Below are 22167 nucleotides of genomic sequence, written 5' to 3' on the forward strand. Positions count from 1 at the left end.
GGATCTTGTCCTGCAGTAAATTAAAGTAGGTTGATAAAAAGGTTCTTGATGAATCGTTCAGAGTAGATCTAAGTCCTTGAAGTTTATGATATCTTGATCTCCTCTCAGAAACAACTCATTTATCACAGCAAAGTGGATAAGTTTTTGCAAAGGTTTTTAAATAATACCTCTTTCTTTCAATTTGTGAGGATGACACTAAAGCAACAATTATGACACCTGAAAAAGGAAGTTACGATAAAATAAATATCATAATCAAATTCATAAGTCAGGAATGTTACTGAGCACATGAATAAACTGAAATAACAAAATTAGTAAATATTTTGTATGGTGGATCTACCACATCAAGTTTAGGAGCTTTCTTCAAGATAAGGGATATTTGCGTAGGTGCTGAAGAGCCTGTTTTTAAAAGGTCTCCCCCACCTTCTCTCTCTCTTTTCCCCCCTCTCCTTTCTTAGTTTTCCGGGAGGAGAGGTTTCTTTTCAGTTTCAAGTTGTTTGTGTTTTCTCATTAACTTTAATGGTCCACCATTATAGTTTCTGGCTTGTACAATGTTAGGTACTTGGAACTAATCTCCTCTGGTTAGTGAGATGGCCTCCTCTGGTGATTTTTTCACCTTTCTGTAGTGAGGTGGAGCTGAATGTTGCTGCACAAATTATGAGCACAATTTTATATACACAAATGCATAAATTCCTAACCACAGTTTGTGTACATATCTCATAACAATAATCAGGTTCAGAATATTACACGCTTTCATAATGAATCTAACTTGACATATATTTATACACAGTAATATTGTATACAACAGGTTGATTGAATAGCATATTCTTTTGCGTTTACATCCACTGTTCTCTCTTTGGGGCGTTTGGACCCTGATTGTCTCAGAAGTGTAGAAATAGGAAAAAAACCAAAAACAATCCCCCCACTCCAAAATCCTGCAGCTTCTCTTTTCCTTGTTGCAGTCTAGTCAGCCATTGCATTCAAGTGGACTAAGAAGTTTTCATGTTTGATTAAGCCTTTGCCTTGAGAAAGTGCATTTTTCCAATTGCAAAATCCAGATTTGGTAAAAAAAACCATAGTAGCTCCCATTCCATCAGCATTGCCAGGGTGTGTGTACAATCAACAAGGTAAATAAATCGCCTTGTCAGGCTCCACCTCAGCTACAGGGCTGGAGTCAGGATACCTGGGCTCTGTTATGGGCTCAGACATAGATTCACTGTGTATCCTTGAACATGTCACTTAATAATGTTTCTGGGTTTCAGTTTCCCCAGCTGTAAATTGGAAATAATGCTATCTTACTTACCTTCATAATGTGCTTTGATCTGTAGGAATGAAAAGCTCTCTGTATAGACACAAAGTGTTTATGATTTATTCATTCATTCATTATTATGGTGAATCATTATTTTTATTATTATCCCAATAGAGGCAGTTATCCTTAATCTATTCCTTTCCTCTGTTCTCCCTCCTACTGCATTTCTCTTTTCTACCAGGGAGAACGCTATTGCACAGAAAAGTCAGGCTGGGTGGGGGTTGGAGTAATACAAAGTTTATGGTAAAACTGTCTCTCTGCTAAGTGAATTATGGTATGCAAACGTTGGTAGCTTTTCCTGTCTCTTGATTGCAGCAGGAAATATATGTGTGCCAGCCCTCGCCCAGCATGTTTTCTCTTTGTGCTCTTTGCTTAGGAAGCCCTGGGTCAGGTAAGAAGGGAGTGGTTATTGTACTACTCTGGGTAATGACGATTACAAATTACTAGCAGGGTTTAAACCGTGTTTACTTAAGAGTTGAGTGAATTGCCTAGCTAAAGTAACCTGTACGAAGGAAATCTATCCTGTTTTGCTCAGGGCGATACGTTTGCTTCTATCTTGAACAATGGCAAAGTAGCCTAAAGGCTTGTTCTTAAACGGAAAAATTAAACAAAGTTACTGTTCGCGCTGAAGGCTGAATTGTGGGCAGTTATTTTTCAAGAGCCCCTTCTAGACTTTAGGGAATTTACAACTCATGTTCTCCATTATAAACCTGGTCTTCTTTTTTGCTGGTCTTAGCAAACTGTAGCTCTACTAAAAAGAAAAGGAGGACTTGTGGCACCGTAGAGACTAACAAAATTTATTAGAGCTCACGAAAGCTTATGGTCAAATAAATTGGTTAGTCTCTAAGGTGCCACAAGTCCTCCTGTTCTTTTTGCGGATACAAAAACCGGCTGCTACTCTGAAACCTGTAGCTCTCCTGTGGCTGTTTAAACTTTTCTTGCCTGCATCCAATACCTGCTGAGAGACGGGATCCCAGAGAAACCATTTTAACTGAAACGTAACCCTTTTATGCTGTCTGCAATGGTCATATATGAGATGAGATAAGGGAAGTCCTTTTTAAAAAACGCGTGCGGTTGATAAAATTGTATGTCGTCTAATTACTTCCTTTGTTGACTTATGTGGACTGGGGGAAGGGAGGAAAAACTCGTGTTAAATAAGAATATGACTAAAACTGGAAGATACGGGGAGGTGTCGTATCTGAGATGACTTTCAAAGTGCTGGGGATTTCTTTGAAACTGGCTAGATTTTTTTTTTTTTAAGATGATGTGGGTTGTTTTTTTTAATTTTATTTTATTTTTAAAGTGTCCTCTTACTCTTGCCCTCTTCACTGCTGCTGTTGAAAGCAAAATACGTGACCCTGGCCAAAGGAAATGAAACCTTCTGGGGAAGATCCACCAAGGTGTCTCTTTTCTGGGCTTTCCTTTTTGATGTGTCCCCAGTACCAGAGGCGCATACGTGTGCCCCAAGCATTGTGCTCTAGCCGTACGCAATTGAAACGGCTATGATCCCATCCACCTTGGCTCTGCATAAGCCTACTCCGTTACACCTGGGAGAGGAAGCGAGCGACAGGCAAACTGGGTTCCCTTTTCAGTTAGCCATTTTAACCCTTCCAAGTTTATGGGACTCAAGGGGAGCACATCTCCGAGCCCACCATCTCTCATCTTGGTCTGCACCTGGATTTTCCCCTCGCAGGCTGTAGCTGCATGCTATTCATCTCTGGCTTCTTGCACCAGCGGGTCCCATATCTGCCCTCTCCCCCCTCGCATGTGTTCTTTCCCTGCAGAGAGGGTTTGCAGCTGCTGACCGGATCTTGAGCGGAATTAGTTAACGGGGCGGAGCAGGAGAGGGCGGACGACACAAATCTCTCGCTTGGCTCTCAGCGGCCAGCAGCGATCCAGGAAGCGGCGGGAGAGGGTCCCCTCTGGAGCAGGGGTTCTAGCGATCATGGAGGACCTCATCTCTGCTGCAGCCAAGGTCTTGTCCGTCTGGCTCACTGTGGTGATTACACTGATCGTGTTGCCATCGGTGTTCGGAGTGTCGCTGGGGATTTCTGAAGTCTACATGAGAATTTTAGTAAAAACCCTGGAGGTAAGTTGGTGACCTTTAAAACGGTATAGTTAATACACTAGTTAATACAAGGGGGGGGGGCGACCTGGACATGGTTTTTGTTTTTTGGTGGTGGTAAGGGTGTTTCCAGTAAAAGCTCCTAGTCTGCAGCAGTAATTCTGCTGACTTCTGCATAACCACTTCTCCTTGCATGAATCAGTTTCTCTAACTCAAGAGGGTGTGTTCTCTCTCTGGATGAGCCATCTGCCAATGGCTGGCTAGTCAAGACTGGAAAACACTGAGTTCCTGGGAATGCTACATACTTTACAGTCCTAAATAAGGACTAACTTTGCTCCCTGGTGCTATTTAATCTGTCTCACTTTCTATTGGTCCAATGAATGAGCTGATAGTCAAGCTGTGCATACAGGAGATCCTTCCACATGAAGTATAGACAGTGGAGGGGTAAATGCCTGCTTTAAAAGAAACTATCATGAAACTGCACAAATTCAGAATAATTTCATGCCAGTTTCTGAACCAAAAATCCGTTTCCTTGCTAAAATGTTCTGTTGTGTTCTCATCCACACTTGTGATAGCATAATACTAAACTGTGAATGTGAAAACCTGAACAGCCAGTGATTATTCTAAAATCCCACGTGTTAACACCTTGGAACCCCCGTCATGCAATAACATTCTAGGCTGAAATCCAGTCTTTGGATGGAGAAGGGTAAGAACATAATGTACCTTGCACTGCACAGTGCAGTAGCGTTCTGCCTTCCTCTCCTTTTTAACGCCTCTGACCACAGTCATCTGTACCAAGCTGCTTATAAGCTATAGTTTAGGGGACCAGCTATGAATCTTGTATCTACCTCAGTCTTGTTGATCTTTATGCTTGTTGAATGCCCGCATTTTCTAAATAACCTTCTCCTGTTGAATAGCATTGAAGTTAACATATTGCCACAGTTTTTGACCAAATATCACATACAGTGGAGTATAAGCCATGATAGCACAGGCTAAGCAGGAACGTTGTCCATGTGTGCACTACATCACAAGTAGGTTGTCTAACCAATCCTATGCAATGGATAGCTACCCAAGGAGATGCTCAGGGAAAAATCCAGTTTTGATGCTCTATGGAGCACTTTCTCAAGGCTATTCTTAACAAAACACTCTTGCCTCACTTTCTCCAGGTCAGGCGAGAATCTCGGTGGGGTTAGGTGCTTAATTTGTAATGCCTTGCATTTGATGTGGCCCCTTGACCTGAGTACGATGTCACTGTTCAGATTCCACGTGATGTTAATTCCTGGCAGTCCCTGCCATGCTATACTTCAGTCACTTGGCACATAAATACTCATCGTACTGGCAATGATGGCCACATGCACAGCTTTCTTGAGTGCTGAACTTGTGCAACAATTCAGCTTCCCGTCATCTTCTGAGTGGGGTAGGCATGTGAGCTGATCTCCTTCTTTCCCCCTGCCATCTTCCTCCTCTACGGAAATCTACTTCTCCAGGAGAGTGCTGGTTAGGGGTAGGTTGAAGGTGGAATGTGTGTGACGTTCTAGAGGAGCAAAGGGAAAGGAGGCGCTAATGCGGTACCTGCCTTTTTTAAAAAGAAATTAACCAGGATTTACCTGGTTAAACAGTCAGCTGTTTAGCTTGACACTGGTCCTGGGTGAAATCGTGGAAGGACATACTGGGAAGCAACCAGGAAATCATGCTGCCTCTGTTTATGCCAGTCAACATGGGGTTTAATAGAAAATTGATCTTGTTAAACTTGGTGGTGGTCTGTGAGGTTACCAGTTTGGTTGAGATAATCTATTCAGATGCCTTACGGAAGCAGGACTTGGTATCCCACAACGTTCTGATCTTTTTTCTTTCTTTCTTCTTTTTTTTTTTTTTTAAAGTGCTATGCCAAAAAGTAGCACTTATTAAATGGCTTTTTAAAAACTGTCTGATAGATCTTAGAGTAACTTTAAATAAATGGCAAAGAGTCCTGTGGCACCTTTATAGACTATCACATGTATTGGAGCATAAGCTTTGCTTATGACATGCATGCATCCGACAAAGTGGGTATTCACCCACAAAAGCTTATGCTCCAATACGTCTGTTAGTCTATCAGGTGCAACAGGACTCTTTGCTGCTTTTACAGATCCAGACTAACACTGCTACCCCTCTGATACTTTAAATGAGTGATCCAAAAGAGTTATTTCTAGTGGAGGGGACATCCCCACAGGGATCTGTTCTTGGCCCGATGCTATTCAATGTTTTTGTTGAGATGACCCAGGTTGATCTGCCATTTAATGCCCCACTAGTTGTATGGAGCAATCTGAATATCTTGGTAAACTGGCCTTACTTGAGTAATACACATTTTATCTGTTTAAAGCTGTAAGGTGACACCTTTTTAGGAGCTAAGAATGTTCATTGTGCTGATGGAATGAGGGATGGCTGCTTGGAAATCAGTGACCGAAAAGTCATTGAGGTGCTAAGGAGTGCATGAGGGATAAGCAGGTGAATGTGGGCTGGCGATGCTGTGCCAGGGATGAGCAAAGGCTATCTTCATATGTATAAACTGGGGAAGATAGAATAAAACTAGGGAGACATTACCTCTGCATATGGCACTAGTGAAATTATTACTGGAATACTGTGTCCATTTCTGGTGTCATCCTAAAAAGGATGTTGACAAATTAGATGGGGTTCAGCAAAGAGCTATAAAAATTATCTTGCATTTGGAAAACCTGATTTGGAGCGAGAGACTAAGCAGCTCAATCTATTTATTTATCCAAGAGATAGTTTGGAGGTGACTTAATCATGGACAACTTCTAACAGAGTTAGAGTAGAGTCTGCTTCTAGTCTAGCAGACAAAGGCATGACTCTAACCAGTAGCTAGAAGCTGAAGTTAAAGGAACTCAGACTAGAAATAACTCTCAAACCTTTAACACTGAGTCCAGCGGCGTATTAATGCCTAGGCTAACAAATTTGCACAGGCAGCCAGAGTCTGCTTCCCCGGTGCAGGTTTATGCCTTCAGCCTCTGCCCCCGGTCCCACCCCAACTCCACCCATCCCTGCCCCCTCCTTGCCCCTATTGGTCCCCTTCCCCAAATCCTCCTCTCCTGAGCGCACTGTGTTCCCCCTCCTTCGCGAAGCTGTTTCGTGCACAAGCACTGGCAGGGAGCGGGGAGAAGCAGGACCCGGTGGCGCGCTCAGGGGAGGAGGCGGAGCAGAGGTGGGGTGGGGGGGACAGCAAAATCATTAATCCTCCACTGACTAATTGTAATAATCATTAGAACAACTTACCTAGGGATGTGGTCATTTTTGTTTCTTTGTCATGTAATATTTTAAAGATTAGGTGTTGTTTTTTTGGTTTGTTTCTAAAAATCTCAACCAGATGCTATGGGTTTGATGCAGGAAGCACTTCATGAAATTCTGTGGCCTGTGCCATGCAGGACTAGGTCACAATGGTCCCTTCTGGCCTTAAATTCTAGGTAAATTGCACCCTTTCCTTTCTCGGAAACCCAGTAAGGTACAAACAACAAAAATGTGTTATGTATTTGCGTAAGAGGGAGTGGAGGTTGTATAATCTAACTGGTTTAAACATATAAATCTTCATGTGGCTAACAAAACTGGTGAATGAATACATTTTGCTTCCCTAGTCATGGTTTTAGTGAATAATATTGGCCAAAACGTCTGTTTTTTAAAAAACAAAACAAAACTGCTATTTCCTCAGCACTAAAACATTTTGTGAACTCCTGTCAGTTTTGACAAACTGTTTCAGTGGAAACAATTGCTGCCCCTCAAGAGGAAGAAAACAAAATGGAATATTTTGGTATGTTCAAAACCCAACATTTTGAATGTTTGGTTTAAAACAACTTTTTATTTTAAAATGTCATGTTATTGAAAATATTTAAATAGTCAATATCAAAACAAAACATTCCATTTTGTCAAAACAAAAATGTATCATTTGACCAGAAGTGTGTGTGTGTGAGAGAGAATTGCTAGCAAACCAAAAATTCATTATTCACACAGCTCTGCTGGACAGCATCCGCAAATGCCTTTAACTCCTTGTTTTTTATCATTGCACGGCTCTCTAGCAGAGAGAGGTAGGAATTCAGAGCTATGTAGGATAGAACAATTTGTTAAACAGAGTTAAGTGTCTTCCATTTGGATTTTCTTTGTTTGAAATTTCAAAACCTTTTAACTTATTAAATGTAGAAAATACCCTTGATCTCCTATAACTCTCACTCGTGAGGGCTTCTAATAGAGCTGCTTTTTTAAAAAATTATTATTATTATTAAGTCCTAATGTGCCTGTTCTTACTGTATAACTAAAGGTACATGGGCTAATAGCGGATTTCTGTTCCTCCTCCCCGACCAATGCAAAAAACCCTAATTGACTTCACTTTCCGATTCTGTTGCATTAAACAACACTGCCTTGTTTGCAGTGCAGGGGAAACTCTCTCTTTTTAAGAGCCATTTCTTTTGTTCTTGAGATCATCTTCTGCCCTCTTCTTTTCCTCTTTCTTCCCCCTCCCTCCCCCCCAGCATACAAAAGTAGCATAGAAACATCTGGTCTAAATACAACCTGCCTGCATCCCTCTAGGATGGCACCGCGGAACAGATAGCTGAAGCAAGGACCGATGTTTCTAATGCTGTACTTCTGAGAACTTGACTGGTCTTTGCTTCTAATTACTGCTCTTGTCCTTTAACTGCAGATGCTTCTTTGCTCAGTTTTAACCAAGCAACAAGACCTGCTTTTCCTATGCTTGCTCTGCTAGAGTTTCAAATAGCACTGTGTGGAAAGCCTCTAAACTGTTTCTAATAATTTGTGGTCTAGCTTTGTAGCATCTCTCAGTGCTTAGGAAAGCCAAAGTCAAACTGAGCTTAAAAAGGTTTTTTTTTAAATTTTTTTTTTAAAGTGTCTGTGATCTTAGGCAATGGTAACAAAAGTCAGGAAGAACCTTTGTTCACAAAAGGCATTGTCAAGTCTTTCTCAACTAAGATTGACTTTGTCTTGTGATGTACAATATATTCTCTCAGGAATGTGCATATGTGACTTTCATTAGTATGAAGGATAGTTTGGTATGCACTGAATAAAAAATACCTTTCTGAAATAGAATGCTCTGGTTTGGCTAATGCTTTAGGCACAGCTCTAAAAGTATATAGCAGCCTAGCTATAGAAGGGTAGAACTAAATGGGCAGTTTTCACAGATAAGCGGTAAGTAGCAGGATCTCAAAGGATCTGTACAGGGACCAGTGTTGTTCAAGTGGAATCTGTACTGGGACATTGAGGTGGCAAAGTTTGCAACTGATACAAAATTACTCTGGCTAGCTAAGTCCAAAGCAGACTGTGGAGACTTACAAAGGGATCTCACAAAACTACGTGACTGGGCAACAAAATGGCATATGAAATTCAATCTTGATAAATGCCAAGTAATGCACACTGGGGAAAAAAATCCCAACTATCCATACAAAATGAATGGGTCTAAATTAGCTTTTACCACCAAGAAAGACATCTTGACATCTCTTTGAATAGTTCTCTGAAAACATGCCCTCCATGTGCAGCAGCAATAATAATAATAATTAAAAAAAAGAGCTAACAAGGTTAGGAACCATTAGGAAAGGGATCGATAATAAGACAGACAATATCATTATGCCACTGTAAATCTGTGGTACACCCACACCTTGAATACTGCATGGGGTTCTGGTCACCCCGTCTCAAAAAAGTTATATTAGAATTGGAAAAAGTCCAGAAAAGGGCATAAATGATGAGGGATATGGAAAAACTTCCATATGAAGAGAGGTTAAAAAGGCTAGGACTGGTCACTTGGAAAAGAGACAACTAAGGGGGGGTGGGGTATGATAGAGGTCTATAAAATCATGACTGGTGCAGAGAAAGTGAATGAGGAAGAGTTATTTATCCCTTCACAAACCACAAGAACCCTGGTCACCCAATGAAATTAATAGGTAGCAAATTTAAAACATCCATAAGGAAATACTTTTTCACACTATGCACAGTCAACCCGTGGAACTCATTGACATGAGATGTTATGAAGGCCAAAAGGTCTTTTTTTGAACCCAGTGATAGAGAAGTTCATGGAGGATAACTCCATCAATGGCTATTAGCCAAGATGGTCAGGGATGCAACCCCATGTTCTGGGTGTCCCTAAACCTCTGACTGCCAGAAGCTGGGACTGGATGAGAGGGGGTGGATAATTTGATAAATTGCCCTGATTACTCCCTCTGAAGTATCTGGCACTGGCCACTGGTGGAGGACAGCAGTGGTGCTGGAACAATTTTTATAGGCAGGAGGAGCTCAAAGCGGAAACCATGTCTTTGGGTTTCTTACTACTTTAAGACGGGGGTTGCAGCAGCATCCCTAGTTTCAGCACCTATTTAAGACTGGACATGGGGCTATGTGGGCCGTTGGTCTTACTTCATATGGCTGTATTTATGTTTAAAAGTTCACATTATTTCAAATACAGTAGTTCTTTGAAGTGCAGCATTTGCCAGGGATTACATTGTCAGGTCTCCTCCCTAGAGACATTTTGTATCCTTGTGGGATTGTACATAAATTTTAATTTTTAATACAATGAAGTCCTAAATTGGATTAACTTGATTCAGTAAGGTATATCCAGGCTAATGCAGGAAATTGCCGTATCTGTCACATTTCCTTCCTTAGGTGTCACAGTTGATGACTTCCAAAATATTAGCTACCTGAGGCTACACATTTCCAGGTCAGGGGCTGGGAAGTGCTGCCTTGTAGAGTTTCAATGCTTGTGTGGATAGAGCAGACAGCAGATCTGATTTCTGAAAAAACCTGCTTAGCTGCCGTCCCCCCTCCCCCGCCTTTTTTTCTTTTCTTTTTTTTTTTTTTTTGCTCAGCTTCTTGAAACAAGCACAAGAAAGAGGGGAGGAGGGGGGAAGAATGCCAGAAACCATATCAAACTTGCAAAATCTTGCAATATTGCTCATGTTTCAAGAAATACTATTGCACAAAACATTTCCTGGAAACTAGTGACTAGGTAGAGTATTTCCCCTTGTGCCTCAGGTCAAGCTACAACATGGTAGCTTTTTGTTGTAAAGAACCTTGCTCCGTTGTTCATGTGCTGTAAGTGGCTTGGTCTAGTTTATACTGAAAGACTGCAATGAGTGTTTTAACCATGGTTCTGATGTTTGTGACTAGGTAGTGTTACATGGTAGCAGTTTCTCCCCCTCGTAAATACTCCTCCTACCAAGGCATGAATTCAAGAAAATGATGAAATTTCCTTTCTTTTTGTGTGTCCCACCAAGCACATTGCAATCTGATTTTAATCCAGACTCTGCTATGGTATAGCAGATTTTGTGTAGGAAAAGTGGCTATGGAGCTCCCAGATCAGGCTATTTTATAGCAATTTTATGCTCTAAAATAGCATAAAATGACAAATGAAATGTACCCTTTGAGAAGGACAGACAAGCATGTCTTAGCTGTAGATGTTACCTTTTTTACTTTACTTTACACTTCAATTTTTATTTGCCTTGAAGATCGCTGCCTCTCTTGCAAAGCATTGCTGTACATTGTGATGTTGCAAACACTACAGATGCATGTCTCAATATCCTGTGTTTTCGGGATTGCTACTGATTTCTGCTGTGTTGAGACCTATTTGATTCTGCCTTTAATATGGATTTAGCTGTGTCTAAAGTAGTGCAGCAATAACATTAAAACTTTATCAGGAATGCTTCCAAATGAGACACCATCTGCTCCATCTAAACTCTAAATTGGTGACTTTATTGATTCCTATCTTTTCTCATGCAAAACAGGTAGGGATCAAAACTTATCTCTGATCACTACTCTAAGACAACTGGCTGGGGAAAAAACCCAATATACGTACCAAAGTGTGTCTAGCCTGGACCAGAAGTGAAAGATAGAACTTTACATCATGGATGCCACTTACTGTAATTCATATTTTTGCCATTTATTTGAAAAAGGTAATACCTAGAGGCCAAAAGTGGGTCCCGGTCTGACCTATTGCTCTGCACTGTACAGATATAATAGACATTTCCTGCCCCCAGGGCTGGATTAACTCTCCTGTGGGCCTGGGGTTATTAGATTTTGTGGGGCCTCTGTATAAAAGTCTTTTTCCTGGGAGGGAGTTCGGTGCAGGAGGGGGCAGGGGATTGGGGTGCAGGGTCTGGGAGGGAGTTTGTATACAACTCAGTATACAGGGAGAGGGAGGGGGATTCTGATCTGGGGCAGGGGGTCGGGGTGAAGGAGGGGGTGTGAGGTGCAGGCTTTGGCCGGGAGGTGCTTACAATAGGCAGCCTCTGGCTGGCAGCGCAGCAGGGCTCAGGCGGGCTGCTTGCCTGCCGTAGCCCCATGCTGCTCCCATAAGTGGTCAGCTGCTAGCACATCTCTGTGGCCCCTGGGAGGAGGGGGACAGCATGCACTCCGTGCACTGCCCATGCCTGCAAGCGACACCCCTGTAGCTGCAGGGATGGTGCTGGGGGTGGGGGCAGTGTGTGGAGCTGCCGCCGCCTCCTTCCCCTTGCCAGGGGCTACAGAGATGTGCTAGCAGCCAGCGGCTTCTGGGAGCAACGTGGGGCTATGGCCTGCTGGCAGGCAGGCAGCCTGAGCACCTCGCTGCACTGTGAGACTTTTAGCGGCCCAGAGTTGGAGATCGCTGCCTGATTTATTTTTGTGGGGCCCTGCTTGAGCCGTGGCCCTGGGCTGCAGCCCTTAAAGTCCCTGACTTAATCTGGCCCTGCCTGCCCCCAAAAGTTTTGTCTTGGCATAGGATGGAAGGGGTGAGGGAAGAGAAGCTGCATGTGATGGCATGAGCATCTTGGATACCTTCATGCGGTTTCCTGGGAGAGGGAATCCCAGCAGAGGTACAAATGCTGTCTATTAAAACTATTTGAGAGAAGGGATTAAAGCAACATGTAGCTCTATAACTCCATTGGGAGCAAGAGAAAAACAAAGGAAAGTATAGGCTCTCTACTTAATAGGGAAAAAGAGCTAATAACTGATGACATCAAGAAGACTGAGGTGTTCAATGTCTCTTTTGTATCAAACTTGAATAAAAAGGCTGATTGGGACCAGGTCACAGTTAATACAACTGGGGGAAGGAACACATTGCAGAATAGAGGGGGAAAAAATAGGTTCAATATATACAAGTTGGCAGGTCCTGACAAAATTCACCCTAAGAGTACTTCAGCTCGTTCTTGAAGTAATCTCAGAACCATTAGCAATTATCTTTGGAGGACAGGTGAGCTCACAGAGGATTGGAGAAGGGCAAATCTAGTATTGTCTTTAAAAAGTGGAACCGAGAGGACCTCAGGAATTAGACCAATCAGCCTAACTTTGATACCTGAAAAGATACTGGAACAAATTGTTAACCATCACTTTTTAATAACCATGAGGACAATAGGGTTATAAGGAATAGCCACCATGGATTTATCAAGAACAAATCATGCTAAACCAACCTAAGGTCTTTCTTTGACAGGTTTACTGGCCTAGTGGAAGGGGGGGAAGCTGTAGATGTCATGTATCTTGATTTTTAGTAAAGCTTTTGACACAGTCCAACATGATATTGTCATAAGCAATTAGAGAAATGTGGTCCAGATCAAATTCCTATAAACTAGGTGCACAACAGATTGAAAGATCATACTCTGAGTAGCTATCTGCTGTCAAACTAGGAGTATGTATATAAAGGGGTCCCACAGGGTCTGTCTTGGAACTGGTACTAGTCAACATCTTAATTAATGACTTGGAGTGGAGAGTATGCTTATAAAATTTGCAGATGACATCAAGATGGGTGGGGTTGCAAGAACTCAGGACAGATTAGAACTCAAAATGATCTTGACCAATTGGAGAATTGGTCTGGAATCAACCAGATGAAATTCAATAAAGGTAAGTGCAAAGTACTACATTTAAGGGGAACCCCCCCTCAAATGCACGACTACAAAATAGGGAATAACTGTCTAGCTGGCAATGCTGCTGGAAAGGATTTGGGGATGATAGTGGATCAGAAATGGAATATGAGTCAACAGTGTGGTGCAGCTGCAATAAAAGCTAATATCATTCCGGGGTGTATTAACAGTAGTGTCCCATGTAAGATATGGGAGAGAATATCTCGCTCTATTCAGCACAGGTCAGACCTCAGCTGGAGAAGTGTGTTCAGTGTAGGGTACCATACCTTAAGAAGGATGCGGACAATCTGGAGAAGGTCAAGAGGAGAGCAACAAATGATAAAAGGCTTAGAAAACCTGACCTATGAGGAAAGGTTAAAAAAAGGGGCATGTTTCGTTTTGAGAAAAGAAGACTGGGAGGAAGGGGGTGGTAGCTCCCATTAACCTTGGGACTAGGGTTACCAACTGTCTACTCGCACAAAATCAAACTCCCTTATCTCTAGCTTATCTCTGTAGCCATGAGCAATAGAGTATTCCCTCTACACACATCCCCCACTCTAAGCTGAGGTTCTACTGACCTAATATGACTCTGGCAGCTGGGGCATGGCTTATAGCTGCTTGGTCTCTGATCTGCTTGGATGCTGAGGACCACTAATGAAACCTTTTTAAAAAAATCCTGTGGTGATGTGTACTCTTGACTTTGAACTGGCATTCTGTTCTATTAAAGTTGGCAGAGTGAGTCTAGGACGACTGTTTTCCACTGACTCTTGCTGGCAGGATTTTATCTGTACCAAGACACTTAAGAACAGGAACAAAATCAGAGGTGGTGTGTGTGATGGTTTGTCTGTCTAGTGAAGAGAACTTAATGCAGATGGCTTTCAAGGGAAGTACCGCTTACCCTATAGGAAGTTCTTTTAATGGTGAGCAAATGTTACAACATCAAATGCTATCTCTTAAATGCACACTTTTTTTCTCTTGAACAGTGGGCCACAATACGAATCCAGAAAGGAGTCAAACAGGAGCAGGCAAAGGCACTTAAGAACTCTGCTTTCGGTGGTAAGAATTTTGAATGAAGAATGTCTCAGTAATATTAACCTGAGGAAAATGAGGAACAGATTTTAAAATGGGGGGGAATAAGGAGCTACTAATCTTCTTAAATTACTATTGTAGCGCCCAGAGGCCTAAGATCGGGGACCCACTGTAGCTGACACTGTCAGGCACCTAGTAAAATACAGGCTCTGCCCCCAGGGATCTTGCAGCCTAAGGCAGGGACGGCCAACCTGGGGCTCCGGAGCCACATGCAGCTCTTCAGAAGTTACTATGCAGCTCCTTGTGTAGGCACCAACTCGGGGCTGGAGCTACAGGCGCCAACTTTCCAGTGGGCCAGGGAGTGCTCACCGCTCAACCCCTGTCTCTGCCACAGGCCCTGCCCCCACTCCACCCCTTTCCATCCCCTCCCCTGAGCCTGCCGTGCCTCTCCCCCCTCCCCACCTCAGCCTCCTGCATGCCACGAAACAGCTGATTGGGAGGTGCAAGGAGGGAAGGGGAGGTGCTGATGGGGCGGGGCTTCTGGTGGGCGAGAGGTGCTGCGGGGCAGGGGAGAGCTGATTGGGGGGCTGCTGACATATTGCTGTGGCTCTTTGGCAATGTACACTGGTAAATTCTGGCTCCTTCTCAGGCTGGCTACTCCTGAGCTAAGGGTTTGATTCTGCCACTCTTACTTGTGACTGTCTTTAAATGGTTTAGTCACTCTGCACTCGGTTGCAGGGCAGGGTCTAAATATAACATTATTTACATGGAATAGTACTGTACTCCAAGAATAGCACCATTTATTTCAGTAGGCCTGCTTATGTAAGGTATTGCTCAGTGCGAAGGGTGGCAAAACCTAGTTAATAGAGGGAGGCTAAGGGCGGGAGTGAGCATTATGTGCACTTCGCAGATGGGATCTGCGGCGATGTCTACGCTACGGCCCTTTACAGCAGCACAGGTTTCGTGGTGCAGCTGTGCTGCTATAAGGTCTCCCACGTAGCCGCTCTTTGATGGCAGGAACCTGCAGGCATAATTAAACCACCCCCAACAAGTGGCGCTAGCTGCATTGGCAGGAGACTCAATCCTGCCCACATAGCGCTGTCCACACCAGCACTTTTGTTGGTGAAACTGATGTCAGTCAGGGAGGTGTATGGTGTTTTGTTTTTGTTTTTTTGTTTTGTTTCCACACCCCGACTGACAAAAGTGGTAGTGTAGACAGAGCCTGAAGCTCAGAAGTCAAGTGACTTGCCCCAGGCCATGTAGTCTGGCCAAACTGGGAACTGAACTCTGGTATTGATCCCGGTTCAGTGTCCCAACCACAAGGTCATTCTGCCTCTCAGTTAAACACTAGATCACATCAGTAGACAGCTCATGTGTGGCTACGCCTGCTACTGATTTCCTCAAAACATCTTGCGTAAGCAGGACTTCAGCTCTAGTCAGCACTTACACTTTGTCCCTGATCTCCAAGAGGTACCCAGCAATGGCACAGGTCTGTTTGATTATTATTATACCATAATAAAAACGTTGGGCAATGAATATTGCCACTTCTAATGCAACTCTGAACAACTCCTTATGTTGTTCTTGGCTCCCTTTGCACTACATGGACAAAGTTCAAATGTTGCAGTTCAATTTTTATCATCTTATGAAATAAAATAGTAGGGGGTAGGGCTCTGCTTTCTTACAGGAACTGTTGGTACAACTGCCTGCAGGATTTTTCTCAGTTAAGTGAATACAATTGTGGCTTGTGAGCTACTGCTGACCAGGGGTGGGGCTGAACTGGTGCCAAATGCAGGCTAGCTGCAAGTCTGGCCAAAGATGAGTTGTTTTCAGCAGCTCTTCAGGTTTTAGCCACCACCATCTTGGGGTGGTGGTGAACAAAATTGTCCAACGCAAACAGATGCCAGGGGTAGGAAAGATGCTGGGGAGTGGAGAATGAACACTTTAAATATGGTTTGCAGCATTGGGGGAGGAGAAATCTGTGCCCAAGTCACAGTTACATTTCTCTGGCAGTGCAAAGTGGTCTTGGAGTAAGTGTAATTTACACTGGAAGGCTCTATTGTATTGCCAGAGTGGTGTAAAGGGACCTTAATGTAAATGAGATTGGGTCTCTGTTCTATACTTTTCCAAGTGGAGCACTGCTTGCATCTAGTCCTAAGCTGCTATTGTCCTAAGGGACAAAGCATATGTATCTTCCAGAATAACTGAAGCAAGGATGAGAGTACCCACCTGTATCTTCTCTGTGGGGTGACTCTGGAGCTGTGGTGAGGACACGTGGATTAGTTTCTAATGTTCATCCTATCCATGGTTTAGGAAACCCACAGGGAGAGAGCAGACAGGAAGGAAAGAGTCTGCCTTGTTGCATAAGTGTCTGCGTTTTGGGGGTGGCGTGATGAAGAACTGACCTGCTGCATAGTATTTGCAAATCTATGACACACTATTCTGGCAGTCAAACATACGTGGCTCTGATATTGTTAGGTCATTATCTGAGCGGCACAGAGCAGCAAGTAATCCTTTGTGACAACAGGACAACTGTTTAAATCCATTCTCTGTTCAATTATCTAGTGATTTCCTCACATTTCTGTTATTAAGGCATCATACAGAGAGATGAAACCACTATGGAGAAGGAGATCGCGGGCCTGCACAGAGTAGACTTTGAACTCTCCGATGTGTTCTATTTCTCCAAGAAGGGGATTGAAGCTATTGTGGAAGATGAAGTCACCCAAAGGTTTTCTTCAGAGGAACTAGTCTCTTGGAACCTCCTTACAAGGACTAATGTCAACTTCCAGTACATCAGCCTGCGTCTGACTATAGTATGGGTCCTCGGGGTCCTCATCCGCTACTGTCTTCTGCTGCCTCTTCGGTGAGCCAAGTGCTGGGAAGCTAGGTTTTCATGTGTATGTATGTATGTGGTGACACGCTGGGGTTCACCCAGGCCGGTAAGGGGTTCAGCCAACACTTCTTGCAACTCTAAGCACCTAGAATGCTCTGCTGCTGTAGCTCTCAGCCCTGACACCAACAGCCAGCCTACAAGCATGGAGGTCTCACCCAGGCTCCCACCACCCACTTACTCTTTGTAAGGGGAACTCACCAACCTTTCCAGCCCCAAATTCTCCCCCCAAGAACATCTTTCTGCAGCCCCTCTTATTGTAGCATCCACAAAACCTGATCTAGTTTGCTGCTCCTTCAAAGCAATAGTACAGAGAGCAGCTTATTAACTTAGCTGTAGCTGACAATCCTTCCATTTCAGTCAAAGCACTGAGTTCGTTTACGGTAAAAGGCAGACCAGTTTCTTAACAAAAGGGCATAGACTTAAGTCATACCAAGTGTAAGAAATAAAGCTAGAAATGGTGACAAACACACAAATAAAAATACGCTTCTAAAATTAAATTTAATTTCAGAAGGCTACATTCTTGGTCTAAGCAGGTTTCTCACCTATAGTCAATTTCCAGAGACTTTTAGCCATCTTGGATAATCATGGATAACTTTTGGGTTTTCTCCCCTGCTCTTTATAGTCCAGTACACTTTTGAAATGTCGTCGGCTTCTGAAAGGTATCCCCAGATAGAGTTCCTTCCCCCGCTGGGTGTTACATCCACGGAGATGCCACACTGGCACTTTCCTGCTTGTGACTTTCACAATGCAAATGATCTTCTTGCAATCGCAGATACGAATGAATAGCCCACTGTCCTTGGCCACTGTCCTTGGCCATACCTGGCTTGAAGTGTTGGCCCCTTTGTCTGGAAAAACCCTGTTTATCGACTTCCCCTGAGGTGTCTGGTTTAAACATGTTTTAGTCACATTTTCAGCACATCTGTATAACTTGTAGATTTACCGGACATAGGTATATCGTGCAAGAATATTAATGATCAGGGAGGAGTTTTCCAATGATATTACATGACCCCTTTACGATACAGATTATGGCAACAATGTGTTAGGTGCAGTGAGCATGTCGGGTCTGACCAGTAACCCAGTGGTGGGTTACTGAAACGCAGCAGTAACCCACCACTGGGCCTCTGTCACATATGCACGAATGTGAAATGATCACTCTGCAGTTTGAGGTAACTGAGTCCTGCAAGAAACGATGACAAACAGGGCTTTTTAAGTTATCACGCTGCAACCGTTGCTGTGGAGTCTTGCACTGCTCCTTTTACTCCCGTCCCCCATCTTAAAATTGAAACTATTGTAGGGGCTCAGATATTCATCAGATACTCTTCAGCATTCTAATGTTCTCTAGTACATCTAGTTAGATGTTTTTGTGACATGAATTACTGTAATTCCCCTCCAATAGGGATCTTCTTGCTGCAGACAAACAGTCTGGTCTCTTCCTTTTCGTTTTTAGTGTTACCTTGGCTGCCATTGGGATTGTTTCAATGATTGTGGGAACCACCCTTGTAGGGCAGTTGCCAAATAGCAGGTAAGTGTGTGGGTTTTTTCCCCCTTAATTAACCTGTTTGGGTTGGGTGGGGTCCTGGGGTCCCAGGAGGGGGTGGTCAGGGGACAAGGAGTTGGGTGGGCGGGTTGGATAGGTCGGGGGTTCTGAGGAGGGTAGTCAGGGGGCAGGAAGTTGAAGGGGGAATTGGGTGGGGGGGTACAGCCTTCCCTACCCGGCCCTCCATATGCTTGTGGAACGCTGATGTGGACTTCAGGCCAAAAAGTTTGCCCACTCCTGGTGTATGCGGAGAATGTCAACAGTGAAGGATATGGTGGTGAAAACGTGGTACTGCGCTGGTAAGAGGAGAGACTAACAGAGTTCCTGGGAGCAGAGGAGGATGAAGGGGAAAGCAAAAGACAAGCGTGACAGGCAAAATGGGGAAAGTCAGGTGGGGCAAGGAGAGGTGCAGAGGCAACAAACAAGGAAACAATACTTGCTGCAATGGAGAAACTCTGAAGTGTGATTCCAGTCCAAAGAGTGACTGGGAAAGGAAATATTTCTTGTGCATATTCTCCGTTCTCTCTTTAGTGATCAAGGCGGTCTTGAAAAAGTGGTCTTATTTCCCTTGGATGTGCAGGGCCAGCCTGGCTCTGGGCCTTGAGCTGGATTCTAGTACTCCTTTGCAGCACCAACAGAACTGTTAATTAAGTTCCAGTTGTGACACTTGTGCTAACCCACCATTTTAAGGGGATAGCACCTGTGTAACTGAGAATCTATCTTGGCCTGGAGGGCCTCTCATTACTGATGCTTGTCAGAGTCCAGCTTGATTTGTCAGGGTCCAGGTTGACTTTGCAGGGAGGCAAACAACAACAAAACCCCCTCTCCTTACCTTTGAAGTGAGCATGCTCAGTATGGAAATAACTGAGAATGAAACCCCAATGTCACTCTAAACTGCAGTGCTACTCTGAACAGCAGCTAAACACTCCTTCCTTCACTTGTTCCCCTGGTCTCCCTCTCTCTGGTTTCTCCCCAAGCTATCCAGAGGAGCCTGGGAGGTCTCTGCTGTGTATGTTGTCTCTACCAGTGGCATCACCACTTTTTATAGTATGGAAGCACCTCTGGGGAGTCAGTCTTGGTTGGGCTGCCTTTGTGCTGGGGTGTGTGTATATAAAATAAACGCTCTGAGATGGCAGGCTTGTTGGAGTAGAATTATCTCAATAGACAAGACCGAGTGGGAGGTGAAGTGATTTGCCCAGGGTGTTGCGGCAGGTTGGTGGCAGAGCTGGGAATAGGACCGAAGTTCCCAGAATCCCAGTCCACTGCCCTAAACACACTATACTATTGCAGTAAAGTCTTGGCCTAGTCCTTGTAACTGGAACACTTTGCAAGGGCTGAGGAAAACGGCATCTATTATAATTCCCTTGCAAGACTGTTTGGAGGTGTAAGTGTACGTGTCTTTCAGCGCTAAAGATTGGCTAAGCGAACTGGTTCACCTGACGTGCTCCCGGATCCTCGTCAGAGCTCTGTCTGGTACCATCACATACCATAACAAGTGAGTAAGTCTGTGTTGCACTCCACTACTGTAAAGGGCAGAGCCATCCCTTGGGTAGGACGATTCGGGGTGATGGCTCTGGCACCCATGCTTTGGTGGGGCCCCACGGGCTGGTGCGATTGGACAGTCCAGGAAAAGACGAATCTGTCACTTCCGCCCCAGGCCCCACGCCCCTGTAGGGATGGCCCTGGTAAAGAGGATACATAACTCTAGACAAATAGGACAAAGGGGGTAATTTGTTTTTTGGTGATGTCGGTGGTGGTATGTCTCAAAGCGAGGACCTCTTTTAATGAACTTTAATTAGTCTGTATGGAATTAGCATGACTCTGCTACACAGATAGAGTGGCTGAATGATGAAGGTGTTTGCTCAGTGTTTGCTTATTTGCTTATAGTGTGACAACTAAATCTCTTACCAGAAATTATTCTCAAAGCATGGTTCAAATGCTATTTAACACTGTTTACATTAACAGCAGGTCTAGTCTGTAAATGGACAGAATTTGTTCACCAACAATTTTCTGTAGGTTAGAAAATAATCACAACAATATTGTAGCTTGCAGGTGCCTACAAAATTATTGTAACTGCTGCTGTTACTATTCCACTGAAATGCAGTCTCCCAGGAACTAGTGAGACACTTGATATAATCAACAAAGGGAACATAGTTATGTTTTGTACAGTGAAGTGAATGATGCTTCCTGTCATTGCAGGGAAAACAGACCACAGAAAGGAGGTATATGTGTTGCCAACCACACATCTCCAATAGATGTTTTAATCCTGACTAACGATGGATGCTATGCAATGGTATGAGAAGTGAAAACCTCTAAATGTTGTTTTAGACAGTAGCGATCAGGAGGAGGCCGCTAAAGTTTGTGACCTAAACTAGGGTCTCACTTCAGATGTCTGGAATAAATGCTATGTACTAACCCAGTGGATCACCAGCCTCTGATATGGGAAGGATCTCTGACTTCTCGCAGGATTTTCCCCAGAATAAACGTGCATCCTGAGATCCCAGATAAACTCCATGGCTTCTGCCAGGTCATGTATGAGCACTTGGCCCCTTTAGACCAAAGTGTAACTGAGAATCTTGAACCACTGCAGAAGTCACAGAAATGGAATCTGTTGGATCACTTATTAAAAATGCATTTCTTTACACTGCATTGTTAAGATTCAGGTATGTCTACATGGCAGATGAAGGTGTGATTGGGCATATCTACACTAGCTTTAACCTCATGAATTTAGGTAACCGTAGTGGTGAAGATATGGTAGTACAAGCTGGCAGCCCCAGTACAAACCCAATGGGCTACACACTCAGATTGCTAGTCTGCTAGAGCCTATGCCCACTGCATCTTTGCATCTATGTTACTCGTGCTAGCTAGATTAAAGCCTATCCATCCTACAATGACGCCAAAATTTGTGGTGTAGACGTACCCTAAGTTATTGCTCAATGCTCTAGAATTGAGCCTCTGCTCTCAATCCTTTTTTCAGTGTAAGTAAGGAAGGGGGTGTTTGGTCCTTGAGCAAGGTTGTCTCGGGTGTCAAGGTTAAAAGTTGGTGGCCAGTAGAATTGCTGTGAATGCACTGTTCATAAAGTGCACCTGGGAATAACTCGACAGCACAGGTGCCTGACCAGCAATGGCTTGCTCTTCAAATGCAGACTGAGACACTCTGCATTACAATAGAGCAGATAGTGATAAAATGGAGTTAATTCCTGATAGTGACTAAGACTACTTCTGACTTTCATGAAGGGGCCTAGCAGCAGGCCTCCTTCAGCCCCTGTGATCAAGTGCTGGAGGTGTATTTTGGGTGTAGTGCTGAAGGAATGGCTTGTCAAGTAAAACTCCTGCTTCCATCTGATCTGTCTAGCAGATCATCTTATTGCTGTTGTCGTGGAATCTGTGAAGAAGGCTGTGGGAGAGGGATGTTGGCTCTTGTGTGTGTTACTAAAGCTGCCCGCTGTGAGGGTCAAGACCTAACTAAACTGGGTGTTAGTC

The 22167-nt window shown here is 43.9% G+C and overlaps 1 protein-coding gene across 1 annotated transcript in view; it reads left to right on the plus strand.

The window, feature by feature from the left end:
• The first annotated feature begins 1594 nt into the window (after positions 1-1594).
• The window catches only part of GPAT3 (glycerol-3-phosphate acyltransferase 3), a 28647-nt gene continuing 8074 nt past the window's right edge, over positions 1595-22167 (plus strand). The window contains exons 1-7 of the mRNA XM_073340555.1: positions 1595-1697; positions 3091-3395; positions 14212-14284; positions 16847-17117; positions 18595-18669; positions 20090-20179; positions 20884-20977. Of these exons, the coding sequence (XP_073196656.1) occupies positions 3252-3395; positions 14212-14284; positions 16847-17117; positions 18595-18669; positions 20090-20179; positions 20884-20977 (747 nt within the window). The 5' untranslated portion in view covers positions 1595-1697; positions 3091-3251. The remainder of the gene's footprint in view (positions 1698-3090; positions 3396-14211; positions 14285-16846; positions 17118-18594; positions 18670-20089; positions 20180-20883; positions 20978-22167) is intronic.

The sequence above is a fragment of the Lepidochelys kempii genome, chromosome 4 (genome assembly GCF_965140265.1).
Source record: "Lepidochelys kempii isolate rLepKem1 chromosome 4, rLepKem1.hap2, whole genome shotgun sequence".
Lineage (NCBI taxonomy): Eukaryota > Metazoa > Chordata > Testudines > Cheloniidae > Lepidochelys > Lepidochelys kempii.